Source organism: Mugil cephalus, chromosome 3 (genome assembly GCF_022458985.1).
Source record: "Mugil cephalus isolate CIBA_MC_2020 chromosome 3, CIBA_Mcephalus_1.1, whole genome shotgun sequence".
Taxonomy (NCBI): domain Eukaryota; kingdom Metazoa; phylum Chordata; class Actinopteri; order Mugiliformes; family Mugilidae; genus Mugil; species Mugil cephalus.
Genome location: NC_061772.1, coordinates 1449998 through 1464481, shown reverse-complemented (window position 1 = coordinate 1464481; position 14484 = coordinate 1449998). Strand labels below are relative to the sequence as shown.

Below are 14484 nucleotides of genomic sequence, written 5' to 3'. Positions count from 1 at the left end.
CAAACCATGCAAGATGGAAGATGCTAAACAGCATGTTGACCCCCTCAATGGGAAATTTGATTGGTCTGCTTGGTAGGAGCGTGTTTCTGCATTAGTATCTCGAGCTGCTTCTCCATCTCTGTGATTTTCAAATTGATTGTTTTGGATCGATCAAGAATCTGTAAGGTTAACAGAGGAGATACAAATATTTGAGTTTAGTGAAACTTTGGCCAAAATTTCAGTGAAAGTTTCAACCGTCATTTTTAAAAGTAAAGCAGGAAGTGGAAAGTGAAGCAGGACGTCGAAACAAACATTAAACCCGACTAGCAAAAAAGACACAGCATCGTCTAGTATTTGGGTGGCGTTTTTGTAGGTCAGTGCAGCGCTATACATTAGTTGGTTAGTTTGTCTTTGTAGCTGGCTGAAAGGGGAGTAACAGGGCCACATTAATGTTTGTTTAAAAAAAGAGAGATGAAAAGTTGTTAACTTGTTTCATGTTGCTGTGTTGAAACTAGGGACAGTGATTAATAAACGTATTAATAAACAAGTGTCTGTTTGTTCGTGCTAAATGAATCTGTAATGCAATTAATATAAATTAAAAATAATGATATTTAATCATGATTTAAAATTTTAATGTTCATATTAATGTGTATTTAAAGACATTTTAAATTGTGGGGTAATATTCGAGGACCCCCTGTTGAAGACCCATGCTGTTCATGAACAGCATTCAATTCACTTCAGGTATGTCCTAAATAGACGTTTTCTTTTTTGCAAAAATTCAAAATGACGAGAGGTTAATTGATGAAAATAATCAGTCACATTCCCAGGTTTGCCTCCTGTTCAAATAAGTATTCGTAATGAAAGTTTTTTGCAGTGTTGTAATGGATTTAATCTAATTTTTCAATGTCATAAAAAAATATGTTGTCATCCCTATAATGCTTTTTATATATATCCACTGAAAATCACATGTCTCCTAATACTTATCGTGAGGTTAGAGTGTCTTTTGAGCTCATCTAACAGTTATCAAATGCAGTTCTACCACATTGCACATTCATTTTATTCATAGTAGTACTATATGGTCACTTAATTGAACGCGCTGCTTCGTGCAGTCACTGAAGAATGGTGCTGGTTGAGGTTTTTAAGACAAATGTGCACTGGTCCCAGTAAACTGACTTTAAGGATGTAAGGAGTTAATGGACTAATTCAGCTAGGCATGGGAGTAGTCAACCAAAGGACAAATCATGTGTCACAACTGTTTGTCTGTAAAGATTGCTGCACTGATTAGGCCCGGTCATAGACTGTAGAAAAAATATGGACGATGCATCTCCACTTCCTGCTTGTTTATGTTCTTCTTCTTCATTTGGGATCATTGGCATTTTTAACATTACAGGAGTTATTACTGCCCTCTGCAGGGTATAATTAACAACCACAACTCAACTGCACTTGAGATTCCACTTGCTTTCCACAGCATTACTGCACACCAATTACAGCTGACACACATACTGCTGCTGCACCAAGCTCTTCCTGATTTCCCAAACTATGGTTTGGGCTGAGGTTGTGTTAACAAAAAAGGGGTATGTTAATGGGATGTTCAAAACATTTAAAATGCTAACGCATTTACTTAACAGCCCTAGTTTAAAAACAACTCAGTCATATTGTAGCTGTCTTATTAACATCTTATTAACTCTTTCCAGTATATCAGTATTTTACCAGTTTGTTCATGAAATCTTCAGTCTTGCTCTTGAACAGTTCAACAGTTCAATTTCAGAGGTTTCTACAAGTAAGGCAACTTTGTGTGGGCCTGAGTGTGTGTGTGTGTGTGTGTGTGTGCGCGCGTGTGTGTGCATGCGTGAGTGTGTGTGTCCTTATCAACTGTGCTACATATCAGCCAGAAGTGACAAGGGACTGTTGAAGTCATGCTGGTGAGTGGGAGGTCCTCTCTGCATCATCGCTGTAGCAGGCAAACTGAGCAAGGCTCATGTTTGCACCTCCGACTTGGCAAATGCTTACTCATATCTACTACAATGCCAGTACACCACCGTTATGGCTTACCTATTAATTATTCAAAAAGAAAGGTGTGGATATTTAATGATGTGTTGTAAGGCCTCTTTTTTGGAGCATTTTTCCTGTTCTGCATTCATCTGTGTTTGCTCCTTTGCATCTGTTACCTGCTGTATATTGTACTGTGTGCATCATTCCCTCTCATGTTTGCTTTTTCACAAAAAGCGAGAACTTTTGCTCTCTTTCTCTGCAGCCAAAACTGTGTGCGTGTGAGAGAAAGAGAGAAACCAATATCTGGAGGTTGTGCACCCATGTCATGCTTCAGGTGATTTTGCAGCATTGAGCTGTAACAACAGTATCCCCACACCCTCATCCAGCCATGTCTACATTATTAATTGTCTGAGGAACCAACCATAGCTCTTTAGACCCTGCAGGCAACCCGCACTGGGGACCTAAACTTAAAAGCAGCAATTGCCTCCCAATGAAAGCCATAATAACACTCTTTAAAGTTACATTTTGCTTTTGCCAAAGACCACATACTTCATTTTATAGTTGAAAAAAGACCAAATGGCATGGAGACCAAGAAAGTAGCTTAGTTAATATCTTAATTAGCTGTGTGTGTGTGTGTGTGTGTGTGTGTGTGTGTGTGTGTGTGTGTGTGTGTGTGTGTGTGTGTGTGTATGCGCTTGCGTGTGCGTGTGTTGTACATCTCAAAGTGGCAACAGCCAAGATTCATGTGGCATACTATAGGTGGTAGGGGAGAGGGATTGGTCAGTGTAACGTAAATGGGGGTGGAACACATTCATCAAGGTGGCAGAGATTTGAGACTAGAGAGCCCCATCCAATCACCGACAGAGAATAAAGGGGAGAGGCATAAAAGTCTGTACAGCAAGGTCATTTGAAAAAGAAGCTGATAAGACGAAAGGATCAAATCTCCAGTGCGGGCGAGGCCCTCCTCTTTATGTCTGTCCCCATTAACTAAAACCCTTGCCTGGCTCGCACAGTTGCTGCCACGCCTCAGCTGTCTGATACAATGAAGGGAAACCACAAAGAAAAAAGAAGGTGACTTGTCTGCCATGTTTTTACTGCTTAGATTTTGTCATCAAAATTTATAGCCACAAGACTTTTCTTTTTCCCTATTTCTTGATCAGAATGCCCTTAAATATTGTGCTTTGAAGAGAACCAATTTCAAATTCCGATCTTGTTATTGTGTGTTTTACTTCCTGTCTTGCTGTCATGCAGGCGACTGATTTGTGGCATCACACATCCTTTTTGTTCTCTGGCTGTTTGTGTATTGGAGCATTGGCAGCTGCATTGCTCTCAATGCTGCAGTATGGATTTAGTCAGTTTGTGGTTTTACCACAGTCACAGTCTGGTGTCCACACGCAGCGACACACACACACATACAAACAAACAAACACACACAGTCAATCCTACAGCAGGTTTGCTATGTCACACTGGGGGCTGCTGTGTAATTGGGTGAATCTGCTTTCCAGCACGCTACAAAGATAGCCCTTTAAAATTTCACTTCACTTCTGGGAGTGTAAACAAACCTTGGGATTACTAGGGGTGTAAATCCACATTCCACCATTCCTGCCTCTCTTCCTGTTTTCTTTTTTCTTTCTGTCTATTGGCTATCTCTTTTGGAGAGTTTATAGATGTGTTTGGTGTGTGCTCAGTATCTGGAGTGTCTTTGTGCATCTGTCTGTCTTCCTGTGAAGACAGAGTACTGTCATCTTGTTAACAAGTGCATGAATGTGTGTCTGTCTCCATTATGAATCTGCGTGCATGTGTCGGTATGTGCACGCTCTGGGCATGTGTTTTTGCATGTCTGTCATGCGGACACTTTATGTGGCAGCATGCAGCTTTCTGTCTGTGTGTTCTCTGTGATGGATTGCTTGTCAGACAGCAGCATAGCACCGCTCTCACCGACTGACGGAGACATTAAGTCACCAGTCACGTAGACGTAGTACGTTTCAACGTTCCTCTGGGAAAATGCTTTAACCCTTCTCCCTCCAGGATGGTTGTCAGGTGATGCATGTATTACTTAGAACGTACTTGCCGCATAGAACCCGCACTATGGCTGGATTCTCTTGAGTTCACTGTCTTAATGCAGCTGTGTGGCATGTTGAGGACCTCGGACATATTTTACCTTTAGATGGGCCAGTTCCTGGACTGCATGCTGCAACTTTCACTGAGAGGCTTGAGGTTTTTCTTCATTTCTCCTCTGCTGGCTGCAAGAATAGAAAATATGTAATCGACTGAGAACATCTCCTTGTAGTGAAGGAGCCTGGGGGAGTCATTGCTGAGGGAGGGATTGCAATGCTTGCCTCTAGCGCTGTCCTTTGTTTTTATTGCACCACTGCTGCCGCTATCACCAGAATATGAAAATAACGCACTCTGAAAGAATGTGAATGTTCTCGTTGGCACCTAAAACAAATCGACTTTTTCCGGTGCATCAGTAAGGAACTGTGGAGTGTTATACTGTTCAGTTTTAAGTTTAGTCCGTTTCTTGCTTTAAATTTTGGTTAAATATGTGTTGTTTACTTTGGTACATTTCTTAGATATGAGATGATTGATTTTTTTTCACAGTAAAACCCTTATGTGGGTAAAATGAAATATTCCAATTTCTGTAAGCAACAATTACAGTTTCACCACTATCTGACTAATGTCCCCGTAACATGAGCAAACTATCTACCAATATAAGATTTAAATATTGATCTATTCAATATAATTGATTATTATTACCGATCCATATCCACTTCAAACAAATAAAAAAAGTTATGAAAAGTGTAGAAATATCTCTCGTGAAAAATAACCCAAGTCTGTTCTGTTTGTGGCAGATTAGGTTTTCATAACACACAGCTAGAAGCTGAGTACAAAATGCGCTTTTAACATTACCATTATAACCAGAATTAAACATTAACCGACAACTCACTGTGATGAAAATATCTCTTATTCCCTCCAGTTGAATTGGCAAGGCTTTTTCCTGTCTGTGCGCTGTGGTCTATTTTTCGTTTTGTGTCTGGGTTACAAGGGAAGATTGCAGAGTTTTCTGCCATTCTTCTCTCCCCTACTGATGTGGCCTGATGGGTGGCAGAGAGATTTGATCACGACGACGTTTGCTGCTTACTCACTGTGAGGAGCCTTAACTTGATAGATCAGCACGGAAACTACACAGATTGTGGTTAAACAAAGAATCCTCCAGTAGGATGTGTCAGTTGACACTACCCTGTATATACTGCATAGATGTACTGTACTGTATATGTGTGTGTCATTCCATAGTGAGTTTCCTTTCATAGATCTTAAAATAGATTTAGTCCAACTATTTTCAGTGATTACAACATATTTGTTTGTCGGATCAAATTACATTGACTTTAATTGTGTGTTAATGTAAATTTCTGCCATTAACGAAATCCTGTCTTGTTGCCTAGAACCTCTGTACTGTAGAATATATAAACACACAGTAGAGTAGAGTTGTTTACTGTTGGCCAAAACACAGCTCGGTTGGAACAGTGTTGGGCTACATGCCTCGTTAAGTGCATGTTGGCAACAGCGTATACATAAGTAATTCATTTCTGGTAGTAAGTAATAACTTTGATCTCTGGTTTCCACTCTCTGTAGCTAATGCTGATGTCGTGCAGTAAAAATATTAACCACAAGTTCATTTCCCACCACAGTTTTGCATAATGCTGAAACTTGTTTTTTTTTTTTTTTTCCTTTTTTTATTGAGGAAGCATAATTCACATTAAACACTCTTGCCCCTGTGGCAGAGTTCTCAAATTAAGCAACATTTTGTTCATTTACCCATGATAAAGTTGTTCATTAGACAATATACTTTGCCTTATTCTTTGTTATTACCTTGCCACTGTAAATGCCTTGGGAGCAATTAAACATGTGAAGTGCCCAATTTTCCGTTCTCAACTTCCAGTCCTGAACTCTATCTGCATGTTGCACACATTTCCCATGAACTAATTAAAGTGAATCAATACCACAACCCTTTAAAATGGCGGCATATGTCACGGCCATCAGTAAGTAACAAAGGACCCTCTTAATTATTTTGTTCCTGCAGTTCCTGTACATGGCTTGTCAAGGCAGCAGACTCAGTAGCTGAGTCCTTGAAAAGGGGATGTCATGTACACACATAGACATATACTATAACACAAACATAGACAAGCACACAAACCCCACAGATGCTGTCCCCAGTTCCTCTGTCTTATGAAAGACTAGCAATTTTACTACAACAATGACAATGTAAGTGCTTAAGTGTGACGGACCCCTTACTCTTAAAAAGTGCAGCATCCCTTATCCATCATTGGCTCTGGGGAGCAATTTCTTGGATGCTGACAACCATATCTTATCTTCAAGGTATTTTCTTTTCCTACTTGTAAGCCGTCTTCTGTCCCATGTTGTATTTGAGTCTAATTTCTGAAAAGTGTGTTGCGACCTGGTACAAACACATACACCCTGATCTTTTCAATGCAGGGGGTTCCTTATTCATTTACCCCGTTCCTGAGATGTATTCTGCAGCCCTGCTGAAACACGCAGTTTAGCATTAGTATGCATTAGTCCTCTTAGGAAGAATGATGTGCTGAGGGAGGTGTTTTTTCCTGCCTTCGAATTATTTACTCTGAGTTCCTGCAATCTGAAACACATACACTGTCCTGATAGAAATATAAAACATCATGGTAAAGGAGATCCAGCACTTTTAGTCACAGCTTTGGCTGTAGTTGAGCGTTTGTTGGAAATGGTGACAAATGAAGGGGTAGGAGCTTTGAAGCCACATTGGCAAATAACAAAAAGTTCACGCATGCCAGTTGTTCATGAGCATGCTTATTTGTTTAAGTGTTTCCCTTAATGCCCGTCTGCATTGTTGCCATAAATGCCCATCTGCAGCCGAGGAATCTAAAACTGGCTTTGACTACTGTAGGAAAATCAACTGGCAGCATTTCAAGTATGTCATCGTTCCCTTTGAGAGAAGAGATGGATGGGGATGGATGGATGAAAGGATGCCTCAACACGCTTGTTTTCTCCTCCTCGTTACAACCCTTTTCTGTGTTATCAAGAGCTTTGGCCTGCCACACTACAGCACAGCGCTACACTTTGTGCTCAACAATGCTCTGCCTCGCAGTGCTAATCACCTCTTAATTCTTGCATTATTCCCCATCCGTGCACATTCATTTCAATCACATAGGTGGTACTGTCCAAAAATAGTGCTGGCGGCAGTGCCTGGAGAGATGGGCTGTCAGTCTCCCTGTCTGATCATGAGCTATTATCCTCTCTGCCCACAGACAGGAGAGAGAGCTACACCAGTGTCTCTGTGATCATGATCAATACATAATCACTTTCCTGTCACCGCAATGGCGCCGTCAGGGGACAGTCCAGCCCCACAGACCAGCCATTTTTGAAGAAAGGCTCTGGCACGGCCTGACCTAGAAAGGCGGGGTGTGTGCGTGTGTGTGTAGTGGTGGCCAAGTTACGGCTGACTCATTTCAACAGTCATTGCGATGGGAGTGTTACATTTTCACTATGCTTTGATTACAATTAGTTTCTGATGGCTTTTGTGAGGAATTTCACAGTTATGAGACCTATATTTAGTGATGAAGACATCTTACTTACCGTGTGATACTGTCCACAGTTAAAAACATATATGACATGACTTTCTCTACTTTACCAAATATGATATTTCTGAAGAACAGATTTTAATATGTTAACTTATGAGAATTTTTCAAATGTGCTGGCTTTATTTAGACACAAAGAACGGCAACTGAAAAATGGGTCTTTTAATAAAAAGCACAGCCTTTATTAGTGGATCACTGGTATCGAAATTACCCAATACTATTTTCCTTTTTTAGGTATTTTTATGCAATTTTAGTTTTTAATGGCTATTTTAGGATTTGTTTAGTATTTTGTCTGTGACTGTACTGAAAGAATTTGAAATGTTAATATGTGTTCTTGCCTTTTCGTGCTGAACAAGATTGCAATTATCTAATGTGTTTGGATCAAGGTATTCGCAGTGAGCCGAATGCCACAGTAATGAAAGCCAGTGTGTGACATGACCCTGTTTTTGTGAATGTAGGAGCCTACATGTTCATGTTATGCATATAAGGGTGCTATATAGGGCCTCTTATGTACACATCATTATAACAAGTACAACCAGAATGTTTATGTCTGCCTGAAAATTGGGAGCAACACATTTAGTCAGAACGTTAATGTACAGGCATATTGTAAAAAATATGTAGAGACTGCTCCATAGCTGTTTTTCTTCAAACGGAAAGAAGAATAAGAACATCAAAAGTCATGTACACAAAATGCACTGAAGTGGTAATATCAGCCATGAAAAAAAAAAACTGCCACAATGAAGGAGGCTTCATGTAGGAACCCTTGCATTGCCTTTCTCTCGACTCTCCCATTTGTGTCCTCTGGACCCTGCTGGACCCTTTTGTCTGACTATTTATAAAGGGTAAAATATAATATGTCACCTAATTCTGTGTTACATATTATAGTCAACTTTTCAACTAATTACTATATATTGCAAATTTCTGAATCTTTGTAATATTCAGAATCCAGTGATCTAGAAACAAATGAGATGGATCAAATTTGACCCAAAGCACAATAGGAAGGTTAAAGAAAATGTACAAGTGAATTAAAACTACTAAAACTCCACTGAAGAATGGCCTCCACTATATCCGAATGTAAGCAAACATGTCAAAACACATTCAGTCATGCTGCCTTTAAACAGAACCTGTGAAAACCTGTGGTTTGACATGGGTCACGGTCAACTGTGAGAATATTACTTACAGGAAACTGTTGGTTTCTTCAGCCACTGAGAATGGTTTTGTAAAGTAATGAATGGTAAGAAAATGCAAGGTCATTTTTTTATTTCAGTTTGATTAGAACAGTGCAAAATCAGCTTTGGAATAAATAGTTACACAGCTGCTCCATTTTAACTGCCACTACTAACTTTGTTAACACCCAAAAGCCTGTACCAGACAAAACTTTTGTTATTTTGTAGGAAAGAACTGATTACAGAAAGTTGTATTGGTGTAGTTTTATTATTATTTTTAGCTGCTCACACCCTCTGTTGACTAATCGCTGTAAATGTCCAAAAAGTCTACCAGAGGAGTGTGTGAGTTAAAAAAACACCACCCAGTGTGTGAGTTAAAAAACTCTTCAAATAAATCTTTCTAATATCAATATCTGCTTTGTATACACCGAACAGTAGCAGCACATAATCCAAAATTCTGTGCTGTTATGCACACTGCTGCCCTTCTGCCCTCTCCTCTATTTATTCCTGTCTTTCTTCCTCTCTCATTCGACCCCTGCAGTGTAAAGCCAGTCAGACATAAACAGTATTGTTTTACCCGGGTAGGGCTCACAGCAGGGCACTGTTAGCCCAACGCCTCATACAGCCCACAGCTCTCCCCATGCCTCAGTGATATCCCTTCTCTGTGGCTCAGTGCCTGCATACATATGAATGCCCTCTGACTTCTACCTTTCACGCTTCTGAGCTGGTCCAAGCTCAGAAGAGCTAAGATGTTACACAGCTGCCATGCTTGTAGGACGGAGGGGTATGGAAGAGAACTGTAGCATTCCAGTACTCATAAATGAAGTGTAATGGCACATTCCTTGGAGTGATTATAGGTATGATGGCACTTGAGCTGTGAGTTCTTCCCTGCAGCACGGTTTGCTGATTTTGTACTAAGCGTGCTGAGGGTGAATTCTGGGCAATGTAGCAAAGAAGCAGCTCATGTCAGACCAAATGGAAAATAGAACTGTTCTGCATATAAACATTTTAATGGAGACGTCCCAATTGTGTGGTGGAATGCTGTGTTTTGCACTTTACAAAGATTCAAGCTGTGGTGCTAATTTGTCACGCATTCTGCTGTTTCATTTCCAATTGAGCCATGGTTTTGGTACCATTAGCTGGGCTAAATGAAGACAAAATATATGTTTTCAAATTTTGGACACTTAAGGGTTGTATTGTATTTCCTGTTTGTCAACTGAAAGTTGGAGGTTTAATAGCGCCGATACTGCTGAAAAATAAAAATCCCTTTTTGTAGATGTTGACAATTTTAGAATGTAATTTTCATTCGTTTTCATTTAATTTTCATTTCTTTTTCATGCACTGTGGTGTCTCTGTGATGTGGCGTCTCAAACCTACATCTTTATGACTTTCCAGTTTGATTACCCTTGCAGAACTCCTAAAGAAATAAGTGGACCATACAGATGAAGCTGTGGGATAATGTGTTAGAGAAATAAGCTGCAATGTCCTTCCACAGCCATTGTGTGTCACACTGAGCTGCATCCCCCAATTTATCCCCCCTCTGGTTCAAGGAAGATTCTTATTGATTTCCCATCACAGAGCCAGTGTACAGAGTAAATAGGAAGTGTGTGCCCTATTATTTCTGTCGGTTGATAAAGCATAAGGCTAGACCCCCATGTCTTTATTCTGTGGTCCTGTACAGTAGCCACTGCATGCCCTTCAACCAAGAACACTGCAACTGTAAATGTGATGGCCATTGTTCAGATGCAGGAACAAAATTCTTTGAAAAGTGTTTCTAACTCGTGGTGTAGTATTAAATCCTGCGAATATCAGGATACAATTAATGCGATTATACTTAATGTGGGAAAACAACTGTAAAGGCATGTTGTATGTTCATGCATTCTGAATGAGTGTCACCTTGACCACTGGCTAAACTGAGGGAGATTTGCTTTCTCTGGAGAAGGATATAAGCAATCTTTCATTGCCTGGACATTTGCTGGACAGATTTGTGTGTAACACTTAAAAAAGATTGCAAAAGTAGCAAAATAAGCAGGACATCAGCTGCATGCTAGTAAACGTCTTCAGTCTTCCATCGTAGACATTTACACACCTAAATCCCCAGCTTTTGTTTTTTAGCAACCATTCAGCTGTTTCCTCTCTTGAAGTTTATACTGTAGGTGCTGTGTTGCTATTATTGTAATCACCACAATGCTACAGGCTTCAAATAAAAGCCAGAGACAATATCCCTCCTACAATTGTGTTTCTGTGCCCATTGCCTGGCCTACAGCTGCATCCATATCTGCAGTGTCCCTGAAATTTCTATGCATCATCAAGGGGAAGGACGAGCTAATCTGCACTGATTTGAAACAGGACCAAAACACTGGCTTTCCTAATCCCTCTTTTTTCTTTCTTTTTTTATCAGGGGTGTTGAGGAGCATTTTACCCCTGTGGGAGGGAAAGAAAGAGGGAGCTATTTCATGCTTCACTGGTCCCAGTGTTTTTATGAAGATTTTTTTCTACCCCTACTTTCCCACTTCAAATCCATAGTGTAACTGAATTTATAAAGCCTGTTTGCAATAGTCAGACACCTTTTGAGAGTACAAAGGTACATTTCATACTTAGGGATGTGTATATGACTGCCTTCTCCCTCTGTAGTAGTAGTAATTTAACTTTAAGACAGATAAGGCTCTGTATCTCAGAAAAAGGGAGGTGCAGTTTCCTTAACTGTCTTTTATTTTATTCATTTGACAATTTGCAAACACCTATGGCACACAGGATATAATTTGCTTCCTGGATGAGCACACAAATTTGGACTAACACACACATCTGTGCGTTATAATGCATATAATTATGTTTCCTAACAGTCTGTCAGCCAAGTTATTTGGTATTTTATTCATTCCACTAACATATTTGTGGAAAGTGTCCGCATGATTGAAGGTGCATGGGCAGAACTAAAAATAGCAGTCTTAGAGGACCTCATAATAAAAGGGTAATCTGTATGTTGTTTAGGTTTAAAGCACTGTGCGACTTTAGAGCAGCTGTTCTGTTGAGTAAAATTAATAATGTAAAATAAATAGTCTGCATCAATAGATAAGGGAATGTAATAAAAGGAAGATCACCCCAATTCATTTAACATAGATTAACAGTAATTCATCTGAGTCACTGTTCGGGTGGATTTAAAGAGAGAAAATTGCAAGTCTATCAGCGGCCGACACAAAGTTATACTGTGGTGTTATTTTTTGCTCATGCCTGTGCAGCAAGCAGAAATGCTGAAAAAAAAAGCTCATTGATTTGTGCTATGATCCAAACACTGCAAAAGGCATGGGGTGTAACAAGCGGTGTGAAATTTACAAGGTAAGCTTTGGCAACACAATAGCATGGGTCATCATAAGACTATGAATTACTAGAACACCTCTGTCTCAGAGGACCACTTGAGACTCCCTCAATGTGAAATAATTGGGTTACAACAGTGGAACTGCTGTACTCCAGTTGGAGTGCAAAGGTGGCTTTTGCTTTGTTTTGCTTTTACAAGACCACAGACACAGCGATGACTATTAATCAATGGTTGACACTTGTAGCTGATGGGGTGAAGGAGTAGATAAGTTCAAAAACTTCACCACATGGTTGTGGGAATCATTGTGTTATGTTTTGGATACAGTACTGTGGTGATTTGATTTTGGTTACATATATATAGTCTCTTTTTGTTTAGAACCCCTTATAGGTTAGATGTATCATCCGTCATCACTGTGCTGCACCTTACTCAGCAGGTCAGTTGGGGATTGTTCCACTGCTTGCAGAGCCAGCAAAAGACAATCGCACTATGCAGATGTCTGATTTGTGGTTCACACAGTAAACTTTGCAGAGCCTGTTTTCTTCACATCTGGCACGGTGTCTTGTTTTATTTTCATGTTTTAATTTGTAACTGGAGACACTGAATCACAATGCTGGAGCCAGAACTTGGCGCAAGTCTGTATAGCAGCAGCCTTTTCATCTACAGTGGACAGATTTAGGTGCCTGTGGCAGGACCTGTGCCGTCTGCAAAGAGGGACATCTTCCTTTGTTGTCAGAACACCTCTAAACATCTTTCACAGAAACAATTACCATACCATCTGTAGCTTCCTGCCACAGCGTTGCTCACATCAGCATATCAGCTTCTTTTTCTTTTCTCTCCTTCTTTCTCACACACACTGCCTCACACTGAGACTGATGATGAGCTAAGTCATTGTGAATTAAAATGGATGAGTTTAATTGCGCTAATTGTCTTTTTATATTCAGACTTGCAGTGCGTTTTTTTCCCTGATACCTTATAATGGAGCTGTGAATGGGGGATTGAATCAGAGTGAAGGTAATGGCTAATTGCCATAGTGTTGAAGACGTTGTGATATCTAATTAGAACTACATGTGCCAATAGTTATAATCAAAGTCGCAGTGTATTGGATAAACGCCTTAGAGAAGGTGAAGCATTTTCTTTGTATGTTAAGGCTCCTTCTTCACGTTAAGTAAGACTCACATACATGATCCAATGTGTTTTCAGGTGTTTGGTGTGTGAATAGTTTCAGTCTGCAATTGTAAAAGAACAATAGCCTTAAAATCACGTAAAAGTATGATTAGGTCATCAAGATGAAATCACTTTGCCTGCTACCCATCCATCACTGTCATATTGATTTTCACATGACCTAACATATCCAGAAGAAAAGAGACTACATAGCTAATCAACACTGACATAACTTTGCTCGTTGAGGCCCAAACCCCTTTACAACATTTTCCACTGAGATCTTGTCATGTTTGTTGGAAGTCTGACACTATGTGATGAATTAAAGGCATGGTGAAGCACATTGCAATACAGTTTCAAACCAAATCAGCTTGATTTTCCACACACACACACACACACACACACACACACACACACACACACACACACACACAAGGAATTTATTTATGCACTTATTCACCATTAGTGCTCCATTTGGAGCAGTGGGCAGACATACAAGGTGCTTGGCGGAGCAACACATAGAGGGAATCAAACCAGTGATCAATTGGCCCCAAAGTTGCTTATCTAACAACTAATCCATAGGTACACATGCTTGTACATCCCAGATCAAATGAAAAGCACATTTAAAATATTAAATATAAAGCTGAGGAGGGTCTTGCTTTTTGCTCAAGGATACTTCGGCATGTGGCTTATTCTGGGGATTGAACTGCTAACCCTCTGGTTCAACCTGCTCTACCTGCTGAGTCACAGCCGCCCCAACACAGTTCAACTCCTGACTTGAAACAGGATGGGATAAATGGCACTGAATGTTTGAACCAATCAACCCCACATAGCGTTGAATAGTCTCATCCTGATTGGCCCAGTATTTCCACATTTCCCCAGACAGCTACATAGAGATGATTGCCCATAGAGTTGCAGTTCATAACTCTGTCTTTCTGCTCCATAGGTACCCCTGTTACCAGGGTAACAGCCACAGATGCTGATGATCCAGTGTATGGGAACAGCGCAAAACTAGTCTACAGCATACTGGAGGGACAGCCATATTTCTCTGTAGACCCCAACTCAGGTAAGTGCAGTTGTCTAATTGTTGCATTTTTAGGATGTTAAGCATCACTGTTGTGTGAAGGCTGTTGTGTAAAGGCTGTGGAGCCCCATCTTAGATTAACTTTAAGATAAAAGAGCAGACACGCCAAGCTAGATCAGAGCATGGCTGGTTTGAAGAGCCCCCTGTATAGGTGTATGTGGG

The 14484-nt window shown here is 40.2% G+C and overlaps 1 protein-coding gene across 2 annotated transcripts in view; it reads left to right on the top strand.

Annotated features, from left to right (window-relative positions):
* The window catches only part of cdh8 (cadherin 8), an 81675-nt gene that overhangs the window by 40280 nt on the left and 26911 nt on the right, over nucleotides 1-14484 (top strand). For both annotated transcript variants that reach the window (XM_047581450.1, XM_047581449.1), the window contains exon 4: nucleotides 14185-14304. In XM_047581450.1, the coding sequence (XP_047437406.1) occupies nucleotides 14185-14304 (120 nt within the window). The remainder of the gene's footprint in view (nucleotides 1-14184; nucleotides 14305-14484) is intronic.